The sequence below is a fragment of the Scyliorhinus torazame genome, chromosome 11, assembly GCF_047496885.1.
Source record: "Scyliorhinus torazame isolate Kashiwa2021f chromosome 11, sScyTor2.1, whole genome shotgun sequence".
NCBI lineage: Eukaryota > Metazoa > Chordata > Chondrichthyes > Carcharhiniformes > Scyliorhinidae > Scyliorhinus > Scyliorhinus torazame.
In genome coordinates, this window is record NC_092717.1 from 2,943,817 (window position 1) to 2,957,618 (window position 13,802).

General features: G+C 46.1%; 1 protein-coding gene across 1 annotated transcript in view; it reads left to right on the top strand.

The window, feature by feature from the left end:
* bmper (BMP binding endothelial regulator) overlaps positions 1–13,319 on the top strand; it is a 191,573-nt gene extending 178,254 nt beyond the window's left edge. The window contains exons 13-14 of the mRNA XM_072468655.1: positions 9,273–9,403; positions 11,406–13,319. Of these exons, the coding sequence (XP_072324756.1) occupies positions 9,273–9,403; positions 11,406–11,584 (310 nt within the window). The 3' untranslated portion in view covers positions 11,585–13,319. The remainder of the gene's footprint in view (positions 1–9,272; positions 9,404–11,405) is intronic.
* Positions 13,320–13,802: the final 483 nt, after the last annotated feature.

Consider the following 13,802-nt stretch of genomic DNA (forward strand, 5'->3'; position numbering starts at 1 on the left):
GCTGTTTGCTTCATTGACCACTGGCCCCGCCTGATCTGCGACCTTCAGACCTGCCTGGTCAGGCTCCTGGTTCACATTTAGTATGTGCCTATCCAGAGTTCCGGTTAAGTCATAGATCATAGAATTTAGTCGTGGGAAAGGTGTTCTGGAAGCTCCTCCTTCAGCCCACTTTGAGAAAATGTTAAATATTAAACGTGACAATTGTTTTTAAAGAAAGCCCGAGAGGAGTGACGTGCCTCAGTCGATTTCACGTTTAAAGATGAATTTGTCCAATTCATAGACTCTTTCACTTAAAGTTATGAATGAAAGACAAGTGAAACTTGTTAATGAGCAAACTTTGAGTTCCTTTGTGCAAGAATCGGGTTCTGAAATGTCTGATTCTAATTAAATAATTCAACTTGTTTGAAGCTCTGCTGACTGCTGTGACTCCGAGCTGTGCCCTGGTTCTCCACTAGGTGGCAGAGGGAGCCCAGGATGTGGATGGATGGTTCTCGGGGATTATACAGTCCCAATATAATCCGTGAGGTCAATTGCTGTCCGTGTCAGGATTTGGGCCAATGCCAATTACTGTGGGAACACAGGATAGTGAATAAGCTCCTCTTAACAGCAAGTGCCAATCTAAAGATCCATTTAAGCCCATTAACCCCGAGCTGCTCAATCACAGCTAGTTTTTAAAGTAAATACATTAACCTGTGTCCAAATTGCTGCAATCTTCAACTGCAACAAAAACTCAGAAGGTCATTAATTTAGGGACTTTCCCACTTCAACCATTGCACCATCCAGACTGAGGGTCAGACTCTGAAACTGTAACCCAGTGTCTAGACTGAGGGACAGACACTGAAACTGTAACCCAGAGTCTAGACTGAGGGACAGACTCACAAATTGGGGCAGCACGGTAGCATTGTGGATAGCACAATTGCTTCACAGCTCCAGGGTCCCAGGTTCGATTCCGGCTTGGGTCTCTGTCTGTGCGGAGTCTGCACATCCTCCCCGTGTGTGCGTGGGTTTCCTCCGGGTGCTCCGGTTTCCCCCCACAGTCCAAAGATGTGCAGGTTAGGTGGATTGGCCATGCTAAATTGCCCTTAGTGTCCAAAATTGCCCTTTAGTGTTGGGTGGGATTACTGGGTTATGGGGATAGGGTGGAGGTGTGGACCTTGGGTAGGTTGCTCTTTCCAAGAGCTGGTGCAGACTCGATGGGCCGAATGGCCTCCTTCTGCACGGTAAATTCTATGATAATCTATGAAATTGTAAACCAGTGTCTAGACTGAGGGTCAGACACTGAAAACTGTAAACTAGTGTCTAGACTGAGGGTCAGACACTGAAAACTGTAAACCGGTGTCTAGACTGAGGGACAGACTCACAAACAGCACGGTAGCATTGTGGATAGCACAATTGCTTCACAGCTCCAGGGTCCCAGGTTCGATTCCGACTTGGGTCACTGTCTGTGCGGCGTCTGCACGTTCTCCCCGTGTCTGCGTGGGTTTCCTCCGGGTGCTCCGGTTTCCTCCCACAGTCCAAAGATGTGCAGGTTAGGTGGATTGGCCATGCTAAATTGCCCTTAGAGTCCAAAAAGGCTAAGTGGGGGTTACTGGGTTAAGGTAGATACGTGGGCCTAAGTAGGGTGCTCTTTGCAAGAGTTGGTGCAGACGCGATGGGCCAAATGGCCTCCTTCTGCACTGTAAAGTCTATGATCTGAACTGTAAACCAGCGTCTAGACAGGGGGACAGACACTGAAACAGTAAATCAGTGTCTAGACTGATGGACAGACACAGTGGACTGAATGGCCCTCTGCTGGTTTCTAAAATACTACTAATTTTAACCTAATACTATCCTTAGCGTCCTGACACTGATGGGCCTGTCTCATGGATATTTTGTTTTTCAATAGAATGTATTATTGTTGAAGGTTGTGAATTGTTTCTTTAAATGTTTCCCACTGTCCATGTACCTCCATACCTTCTTGTTTATTTACCAAATTAACCTTAGCCAGTCCTTCCCTCACACCTATATAATTGCCTTTGTTTAAGATTCTTCTTTGTGATTGGAGTGTGCCACTTTGCAACTTAACATGAAATTCAATGGTATTATGATTACTATTTCCCAGAGGATTACTAATTAGCCCTGCTTCATTACACATTACTAAATCCAAGATAGCTTTATCCCCAGACGGTTCCACAACTTACTGCTCCAAGAAACTGTCACAAAGACATTCTTAAACTCATCTTCCAGATCATGCTTGCCTGTTAGATTGTCCCGGTCTACATGAAGATTAAAGTTGCTCACAATTATTACATTGCCTTTGTTATGGCTCCAGTAATTTCTTGTTTAATGCTATTCCCAATGGTATAACTATTTTAGTTTTGTTGGAAAAAGAGGCGTGTCCAGAAGACCATAAGATATAGAAGCAGAATTAGGCCACTCGGCCCATCGAGTCTGCTCCGCCATTCAATCATGGCTGATATTTTCTCATCCCCATTCTCCTGCCTTCTCCCCATAACCCCTGATCCCCTTATTAATCAAGAACCTATCTATCTCTGTCTTAAAGACACTCAGTGATTTGGCCTCCACAGCCTTCTGCAGCAAAGAGTTCCACAGATTCACCACCCTCTGGCTGAAGACATTCCTCCTCATCTCAGTTTTAAAGGATCGTCCCTTTAGTCTGAGATGGTGTCCTCTGCTTCTAGTCTTTCCTACAAGTGGAAACATCCTCTCCACGTCCACTCTATCCAGGCCTCGCAGTATCCTGTAAGTTTCAATAAGATCCCCCCTCATCCTTCTAAACTCCAACAACTACAGACCCAAAGTCCTCAACCGTTTCTCTACGACAAGCTCTTCATTCCAGGGATCATTCTTGTGAACCTCCTCTGGACCCTTTCCAAGGCCAACACATCCTTCCTTAGATACGGGGCCCAAAACTGCTGACAATACTCCAAATGGGGTCTGACCGAGCTTTTTGTCTTGTACCTTAACAGAACACTGATATCGGGGGAAATATCTGTATGAGATGAGATTGCTGATTGGTTGGCAAGTGGACTCTGATTGGTACAGGCGTTGCCATGGAGAATGCACCAGTTGATGGTGACTGACAGTTAACTGCCAAGCACTGTTTGAAATTTAAGTCTAGAAACTTAAGACTGATTGAAAAAGGCTGTGGAATGAATCAGTGAATGACTGTCACTTTATTGTATACCTGGAACAGGTGCAATGTGCGTACATGCTCTTTTTGTCTGTAAAGAACAGGGGCCTTGTACATTCGTATATGTAACTTCCGGTACTCATCCCTAATTGCCCATGAGGGGCAGTTAAGGGTCAACCACATTGCTGTGGGTCTGGAGTCACATGTCGGCCAGACCAGGTAAGGACGGCAGATTTCCTTCCCTAAAGGACATGAGCAAAATGTTGTCCAATTGCAGTCATGTCTGTTGTTGGACACGGTGTTGTGAGTTTTGTAAGCATTGGCTGGTTGTGTAGGGTCTATACCTTGCCCATTGTGGAATAGTGGAAGGGACGTGCAGTTTGATATGATCCGCCAGTCTTTGGGATGTATGATCTACATACCCAGAATCTCTCTGACACTGAAATTCACACACCATGTTACTCTTGTGTGACAGACGAGATGTATTTTTGGCTTGACGGCAGCATCCCGTTAGTGGTGAATATCACTCATGTTGCTGCTGCATAGCTGTGGATTCAAATGCAGCAGATGTATCATCTGGAGCTTAGTTGTCGTTCCATCGATGACTCGTTTGTTGTGGAACCCAACAGAGATATTTGTGAGAGCTGGGCTTAGACGGGATCCCATAGCAACACTGTCTATTTGGCCATACATGGTGTTACTAAAACTGGACTCAACTGTGCAAACTGGCGAGTTCATAGACTCAATGAGTACTGCTTCACCCAATGGTGACGGGGCTGGATTGCCATGATATTGTCCTGCAGGACAAAGATCTGTGATTTCCTCAAGTGGAACATTGGTGAATAGGCTAACTGTGTCAACTGAGCACAGGGACACATGGTCACAATCGATATGCAAGTCCTGTATGGTCTTTGCAAATGTGAAGGATCCTTCACTGTGTGTGTGGAAAACTTGCTCAAAACTGAGTGTAACAATTCACCCAATCAGTCGGCCAATTCATGCTGTGCTGAACCGCTCATAGAGAAGATAGTGCGTAAAGGGACAGCTCTTTTGTGTGTCTCGGACAGTCTATACGTACACGAACGCAGTGAGCCACGAGGACGAACCCTGTCATCTATATCACACAGCAGTTCACCGCTCTTACACAAATCCAGCAAGCGTTTATTTTAGCTTAGCTGCGAGCAGGATTGTCCAGTGATTCTGCGGCAGGTCCAATGGATACGAATTTGCGGCCATTGTTACAACATTTTCCATGGCAATGCCTCTACCAATCAGCTTATACTTGCCAGCCAATCAGCATTCTCTTTCATACAGTATAAATTGTTATTTTCCTCTTAAACTGGGATCTTGATAAACATAGATAGAAAATAGAAACAGGAGGAGGCCATTCGGCCCTTCGAGCCTGCTCCGCCATTCATTATGATCATGGCTGATCATCAAGTTCAATACCCTGATCCCACCTTCCCCCATATCCCTCGATCCCTTTAGCCCCAAGAGCTATATCTAATTCCTTCTTGAGATTACACAATGTTTTGGCCTCAACTACTTTCTGTGGTCGCGAATTCCACAAATTCACCGCTCTCTGGGTGAAGACATTTCTCCTCACCTCAGTCCTGAAAGATTTACCCCTTATCCTCAAACTATGACCCCTAGTTCTGGACTCCCCACCATCGGGAACATTCTTTCTAAATCTACCCTGTCTAATCCTGTTAGAATTTTATAAGTTTCTGTGTGATCCCCTCTCACTCTTCTATAAGCCAATGAATATAATCCTAACCGGTTTAGTCTCTCCTCCTATGACAGTCCCACCATCCCAGGAATCCTGGTAAACCTTCGCTGCTCTCCCTCCATAGCAAGAACATCCTTCCTCCGATAGGGACACCAAAACTGCCCACAATACTCCAGGTGTGGCCTCACCAATGCCCTGTATAATTGCAGCAACACATCTCTAATCCTGTACTCAAATCCTCTCGCTATGAAGGCCAACATACCATTCACCTTCTTTACCACCTGCTGTACCTGCGCACTATTCAGCGACTGATGCACGAGGACACCAAGCTCTCGCTGAGTAACCACCTCTCTCAATTTACACCCATTCAAATAATAATCTGCCTTCCTATTTTTACTACCAAAGTGGATAATCTCATATTTATCTACGTTACACTGCATCTGCCGTGCATGTGCCCACTCACTCAGCCTGTCCAAATCCCGCTGAAGCATCTCTGCATCCTCCTCACAGCTCACCCTCCCACCCAACTTTGTATCATCTGCAGATTTGGAGATAATACATTTAGTTCCCTCATCCAAAACATATTATGTGAACAGTTGGGGTCCTAGCGCAGATCCCTGCGGTACCCCACTCGTCACTGCCTGCCAAAAAAAAACATTTATTCCAACTTTTTGTTTCCTGTCTGCTAACCAGCTTTCTATCCATCTCAAGATACTACCTGGAATCCCATGTGCTTTAACTTCACAAAGTAATCTGCCATGTGATACCTTGTTGAAAGCCTTTTGAAAGTCTAAATAAATCACATCCACTGGTTCTCCCTGGTCAACTCTACTAGTTACATCTTCAAAGAATTCTAGATTTGTCAAGCATGATTTCCCTTTCGTAAATCCATGCATTTGTCTGATGACATCACTGCTTTCCAAATGCTGTGCTATGAAATCCTTGATAATGGGCTCCAGGAACTTCCCTACCCGGGTTAGACTCACTGGTCCATAGTTCCCTGTTTTCTCTTTACCTCCCTTTTGAATAATGGGGTTACATCTGCTACCATTCCAGAGTCCAAAGAATTTTGGAAAATGACCACCAATGGATCTACTATTTCTAGGGCCACTTCCTTAAATACTCTGGGATAAAGATGATCAGGCCCTGGAGGTTTGTCCGCCTTCAATCCCATTAATTTCCCCAAAACCATTTCTCTACTAATACTGATTTCCTTCAGCTCCTCACTGAAACTTGTGTTTCTCAGAACTTCCAGCACATTATTCATGTCTTCTCTCCCTTTGTGAAGGCAGAAGCAAGGTTTAAATTTAGTTCCTTGGCCATTTCTTTGTTCCCGGTTATGAATACCCCCGTTTCTGACTGTAAGGAGCCTAAATTCTTTTTTGTCAGTCTTTTTCTCTTTCCATACCTATAGAAACTTTTACAGTCAGTTTTTATGTTCCCCGCTAGTTTACTTTCAAATTGTATTGTCTCCTTCTTCATCAATCCCTTGGTCCGCCTTTGCTGAACTTTAAACTGTTCCCAATCCTCAGGTCTATTGCTTTTTCTTGCTAATTTTTGTGCCTCTTTGTTGAATCTAACACTATCTCTAATTTCCCCTGTAAGCCATGGTTTGGCCACAGAACCCTTCTTACTCTTGCGCCAAATAGGAATAAACAACTTTTGGATTTCGCCTGTTCGTTCCTTGAATGCTGCCATTGCCTGTCCACTGTCCTTCCTTTCGGTAATGATTCCCAGTCCATAATAGCCAGCTCATGCCTCATACCATCATAATTAGCTTTGACATGTCCCTTTTTTCAGTCATACTCAAGTTCTGTATTACCAAACGACTAATAGTATAACTACTGTTAGAGGGATTTATAAATAATTCCCACCTGTATTTCCTAATTTCTATCCATATTGATTCTACTTCATGATCTTTCAGAGTGCTCCTTCAGAGGGTCAGTGCAGACTCGATGGGTCGAATGGCCTCCTTCTGCACTGTAGGAATTCTAAGATTTATTCCCCCCTTGATAACTTTGTAACCATGGGCGGGATTCTCCACAATCGGCGCGATGTCTGCCGATCGGCGCCAAAAACGGCGCAAATCAGTCCGGCATCGCGCCGCCCCAAAGGTGCGGAATCCTCCACATCTTGAGGGGCCAAGCCCTCACCTTGAGGGGCTAGGACCGCGCCAGACTGATATCCGCCCCGCCGGCTGGCGGGAAAGGCCTTTGGCGTGCGATGCATGCGCGGGAGCGTCAGCGGCCGCTCACAGCATCCCCGCGCATGCGCAGTGGAGGGGGTCTCTTCCGCCTCTGCCATAGTGGAGACCATGGCGAAGGCGGAAGGAAAAGAGTGCCCCCACGGCACAGGCCCGCCCGCGGATCGGTGGGCCCCGATCGCGGGCCAGGCCACCGTGGGAGCGCCCCCCCGGGCCAGATCGCCCCGCGCCCCCCCCGGGACCCCGGAGCCCGCCCGCGCCGCCTTGTCCCGCCGTTTGAAAGGTGGTACAATCCACGCCAGCCGGCGTGGGTTGACAGCGGCGGGACTTCGGCCCATCGTGGACCGGAGAATCTCCGGGGGTGGGCCCGCCGACAGGCGCGATTCCCGCCCCCACCGAATCTCCGGTGGTGGAGAATTCGGGACACGGCGAGGGCGCGATTCACGCCGGCCCCCGGCGATTCTCCGACCCGGTACTGGGGGGGGTCGGAGAATCGCGCCCCATGTCTCTGTAACGGTGATTCATTCTAAATCATTTATCCCCATTTGTACCACTCGTTCTTCTATCTTATTCTGGGCACTTCACACATTCAAATCGAGAACATTTAAATTCAATTTTTTACATCCATTCCCTGCAATTAATTTATTTTCCGATGTACGAATTTAATTAACCTCTCTGAACTTTCCCAACCCACTCTGCTTACCTTTCGCCATATTTCTATATTGTTCAATGTCTTGACCATTCTCTTTGTATTTCTACATTTCTCTTCACCGAAGCCCACTGCCCCTAAGTCTGAAGCACAATGTAATTTAGGAAACATCATTATCACATTGCTGTTTATGGGAGTTTGCTATGCAGAAAACGGCTTCATGTTTCCTACATTATAACAATGACTGCACTTCTCAAATACTTCATTGACAGTAAAGCACTTTGGGACAAAGAACGATACAGCCCAGGAACAGGCCCTTCGGCCCTCCAAGCCTGTGCCGATCACGTGTCCTGTCTAGACCAACCACCTGTATCCTTCTATACCCTGTCTGTTCATGTGTCTATCCAGATAACTCTTAAACATTGCTAACCTATCAGCCTCAACCACCTCACTGGGCCGTGCATTCCAGGCCACCACCACCCTGTGTAAAAAACTTCCCCCGCACATCGCCACTAAACCTATCCCCCCTCACCTTGAACTTGTGCCCCCTTGTAATTGTCATTTCCGCCCTGGGAAAAAGCCTCCAACTGTTCTCTCTATCTATACCCCTAGTAATTTTATAAACTTTTTTCAGGTCGCCCCTCAGCCTCCGTCTCTCCAGGGAGAACAATCCCAGTTTATTCAATCTCTCCTCATAGCTAATACCCTCCATACCAGGCAACATCCTGGTAAACTTTTTTGTACTCTCTCCAAAGCCTCCACGTCCTTCTGGCAGTGCGGTGACCAGAACTGGACACAGTATTCCAAAAGTGGCCGAACCAATGTTCTATATAACTGTAACATAATATTCGAGCTTTTATACTCAATGCCCCGTCCTATGAAGGCAAGCATGCCGTATGCTTTCTTTACCACCATTTCCACCTGTGCTGCCACTTTGAAGGATCTGTGGACCTGCACACCCAGATCTCTGTGTCTCGATGCTCCTGATGGTTCTGCCATTTATTTTATAGCTCCCACTTGAATTGGACATTGGGTAATCATCAACGATGCTTTAGGAGAGTGAGAGGCAACCTGATCAAAACCTTTACGATCCTGTTAACAGGGTGGATGTGGAGAGGATGTTTCTTATTGAATGACGGGGCAGCCTCGAGGGGCCGAGTGGCCATTGCTGTTCCCAACTTGTGTGGTCTGAAATGCAAATCTTTAACGTGGCAGCTAAGTGTGCTTAAGAAGATCCACAAACAATGTAGCAGTGAGCAGATGATCTGGTTTTGTGACGTTGGTTGAGGGTTAGATATTGGCCGGGATATTGGGGAAGATGGCCGTGTGATTAGTTACATCCGAGAGAGCAAACAGGGCATCGGTTTAACATCAGATTATTTAGATGAGAAGCCAAGAGATGTTTAATAATGATTAACAAGAGAAAGGATTCATGTGCAGAGGTATACTGAATGTTATGCTTGCATCTTAAGACAAGTTAAACATTTCAATCCCTTTTTGAAACATTGCTTGCAGAGCTCCCCAGCGCGTTCTCATGTGTACATTGTGTTTTTCACAGATCCTGTGTCACAGATATGTGTGAGTGTCCAGTACACAAGAACTGTTACTGTGAGTCTCTCATTGCCTACATGCGAGCCTGTCAGAGAGAAGGTATCCACGTACACTGGCGGCCGGAGATAAGCTGCCTGGGTAAGATCACAATGCTTGGAATGTGAATTGTCTGGCATCTTTGAATCTGTCTATATATATGTTTCTGGAACATACCTCTTCATTCACCTGATGAAGGAGCTGCGCTCCGAAAGCTAGTGACATCAAAACAAACCTACTGGACTTTAACCTGGTGTTGTAAGACTTCTTACTATCTTTATATCGTCAGCATGTGTGGTTACAATACACTCAGTTCCTTCACCGAGTCATTATTATAGAGGTAAGTAGTTGAGGCTCCAGCACTGATGGTGATATGATTTTCTAAATGTGCTGCCACTGCCTCTAATAATGGATTCTAGAATTTGCCCAATGATAGACGTTAGGTTAACTGGTCTCTAGTTTCCTCTTTTCTGTTTACCTCCTATCTACAGAGGTGTTACATTTGTGTTTTCCAATCCATTGGGAACTTTCCATCCAGTACAAAGCAGCCCGTTTGATTGGCACCTTATCCACAAACATTCAATTCCCCTACAACCGACGCAGAGGCAGCCGTGTGTACCATCTACAAGATGCACTGCAGTAACTCACCAAGGTTCCTAAGGCAGCACCTTCCAAACCCACGACCACTCCCATCTAGAAGGACGGGTGCAGCAGATACCTGGGAACCCCACCACCTGGAGGTTCCCCTCCAAGTCACTCACCACCCTGACTTGGAAATATATCGGCCGTTCCTTCACTGTCGCTGGGGCAACTTCCTGGAACTCCCTCCCTAACAGCACGGTGGGCGTACCTACACCTCATGAACTGCAGAGGTTCAAGAAGACAGCTCACTACATCCTTCTCCAGAGTAATTAAGGATGGGCAAAAATTCTGGCCAACCTAGTGAAGCCCACATCCAGTGAACAAACAAATTAAAAAGGTTATCAGCCTTTTGTTCCATTAGTATTCTTATTAGTATTCCTATTGCCATTCCTATCGGTATTCCTATTAATATTTCCATTAGTATTCCTATTAGTATACCCATTACTTTTTCCAATCATCAGGCCTCTGCTGTTTACCCAGTCCACTATAATAATTCTGGCTTCATCCATGTCATCATTTTTATTTAAGTTTAAGACACTAGTTACGGACTCACATTTCTCACCCTCAAATAATGCAAAATTCTAATTGGCAGATCCTTTAGCTTTCACATGCACGTTGAACATACCCAGCTCTGTCACACTATCCCCTCTCACAGCTCCTCCACTACTTCTGAATGGATGAGCACAAATTTCTAATTAAATATTAAGACTTTAAAACAATTGTCTTTGATCTCTGCCACAAATACTGCCCTTGGTTTGACCGACAGACACAGGGATCTGCTAACCCACCTGGTAATTCATTTTCCTCAGTTCCCAAATGCAGCAGAAGTCCCTGAATAAAATATTGCTAAAACTACCCTGGAGAAACCAAGGAAAGATCTTATACTCCAGAAGGATGGAAGATAGTGGGGCTGGATTCTTCGGCCAATCGGCGACGCCGAGTTCGCGTTTGGCAATCGGCTGGAGAATACTTGTTTCTGACGAAATCGGGGACGGCGTTGCTTTCGCGATGCTCTTCCCCCTCCAAAGCAGCGTACTCTAGTACACCACACGCCGTATCGACGGCCTCAGGACGTTGCCTGAGGCCCACCCCCCGATGCTCTGCCCCCGACTGGCCAAGTTTCCGATGGCGTCGGTCGCGTGTGCTATTATCCGTCGGGAACTCGGCGTGGCCAAAGGGGGGGGGGGGGGGCACTATTTTGCAGGCAGGGTCCGCACGCAGCCAGCACCGTGTTGCACGGCCATGGACCCGGCAATTCTCAGGGCCATAATTGGCAGCTAGAGCCGGGTGCTCCATGCTGCCTGCCTGTCCCCAGCCAAACGGAGGATCGGTGGCGGTTTTGCACCAAATATTTGGCCGTAAAACGCCACCGTTCCCACGCCAGCGTCAGGCCATAGCCTGAAGATCGGAGAATCCAGCTCCGTGTGTCAGTGTTTTTAATCTTTATTCTTTCTCCTTTTAGCTACGCAGTGTCAGCACGGCGCTGTGTACGACACGTGTGGTCCAGGATGCTCCAAGACCTGTGAGAACTGGAATGAAATTGGTCCTTGCACTAAACCGTGTGTGGCAGGCTGTCATTGTCCTGCTAGTATGGTACTTCACAGAGGACGATGCATAAAGCCAGCCTTGTGTCCCCGATGACACGATTGCAGATCACTGACCTTGTGATCAATGGTGATGATTAGAAAGCAGCTACTTTCACCAGCCTTGGGAGGTTAGATGTGTCATTGTATCTACAACCAAGAATGAGCACCATATGTATATTTTCAGTATGAGCTAATTGATGATTAACCCTTGGACAGAATATATAAACTGTTGCTGAATGTATAAACAGACTAAACCTTTAAATTAATATAAAGAGAAAAAAGACTGGAATCAGTCAAAAATCATTTATTTTAGCGTTCTACAATTAAAATACTTCAAAAAAAGTGTTTAATATTCAAATGTTGGCCATGGCACCTGTTTCTGGACAGTGTGCTGAAGGAGACGGACTGTATCAGTGAAGAATGAGCCTCTTGAATTGTGTATGAATGAAGGGCACATACAAACCGGTGAAATAGAACGAGGCCATTCTGCACCCGCCCCCCCCCCCCCCCCCCAAGCCCTCTCCGCACATCTCTTCTCATCAGGAATGCGACCCTACTCCTCGTGTCTGTGGACAGATTTAAGACGAGCCAGGGTTTTATTGGATGTCAGGATGGATTGTTTACTCTCCGTGCTTTGCCACTGTGGGTGATAAAGGAGCCCAGCAATGGGCAATGCCTTCAACGTTGATTCAAATGGTTAGTTACCTGGTTTTGAAATGTCCCGAGTTACAATTTGACACGCAGGATCCAAGCAGACAGGTGGACGAAACTTCATAGATCGGGAGACAACAGTGGAGATGGCGCTTCACCCTGCAGTTCCTGGACTAAAATCATTCTCTGGTGTCTGATGTCACAGCGTCTAGATTGAGGTGTTTCAGCCATTTCCTTTTGCAGACCAAACTTGCGACTGTAACTCTGTCAGCATCATCTTCAGCAATGGAATGGTTACACCACCCACTGATCAGAGTTGACGTGACTCCATCCCCAGGAACCAATGATGAACACACCCTATGTGGGATTTAACTCCTTCAAGGTGCACGCCTCACGCAGTCCAGAATGGAATGCTGCAATGTATTTCTGCTTCTCGCACAGCGATCAGTTAACAGAAATCAAGATGCAAGATTGATTCAACTTGAGGTTACCAAAGAAATTGACTACCACGCAACTTAAGTCACATGATTTGTTGTATTCTGCACACGATGGTTGGGGTGTGAATTGCTATTTATTGAGAAAAGGTGCATCTCCATGAACGTGGCCACACACTCCATGTTTTGCATGAATCCCCAGCAATGAGAGCAGCAGAGTCGCGTGCAGGAGTCTGTCAGAGTGCTTTGCAATGAAGGGAAAAGTGGGAGATTAAATGCTTCTGGACAATTTGACACAACTACACATTCACCAATTCAACAGAATAAAATTCGGAAAGAACTCCGTGCTTTGAGCAATGCAATCACATTTCGATACACATTCTACCAGTCCCAGGAGAGTTCCACGGCTGTATTTCTAAAACTGGCTGTTTATGGACCTCTGTTAAATATTTGGTAAACTATTTGACTGGGTGGTTGGGCCGAGTGTAAAATGTGGCGAGGTTAAGTGTTGGTAGCTGCCAGTGGCCAGTTTATTTCTCTATGTGACAAACAGAATGTGTCAAAATGTAACAGAAACCTGTTTGAACAACCACAGCAGACACTGTTTTAGTAAAATGGCAATGTCTTATTCATTTTTTTAAAAAAAACATTACCCGATTGCTACATCAAATGTTATGATTTTACTAAATTCCTCGGTTAACATTGCTCGTTTTTGCTGTCAATTGTCACAGTGCAACTGCAGACTGTGGCCACCAGGTGGCTCTTTTGGAAGGTTTCTTAACTCCCAGCATCTCATGTGGAACAAACACAAACTGAAGGCGTTTAAGCTGTTCCTATTTCTCCACTGAACACTGGGGGCCATCTGCCAAGGCACATAGCGTCTTGGTTTCATAGCACATTCAATGGTCAGCCCCTTCTGACAGTGCAGCCCTCTCTGATCACTACCCCTGGATTTTTGTGGTCGAGATTCTGGAGCAGGGTTTGAACGCACAACCTTTCACAACGAAGCAATAGTGCTGTCCACTGAGCGCTAGCGGAGGGTGAAGTAGGAACTGTTCTAGGATACATATCCATCCTGGGATCTGCAGGGCAGCTTCCCTTAATGTCCTTATTGGTACAGGGTCTTGATAGCAGTGAGGTGAAACAAAATGAACAAAAACTTCAGGCAAGTGAACCTTGCTGATTATG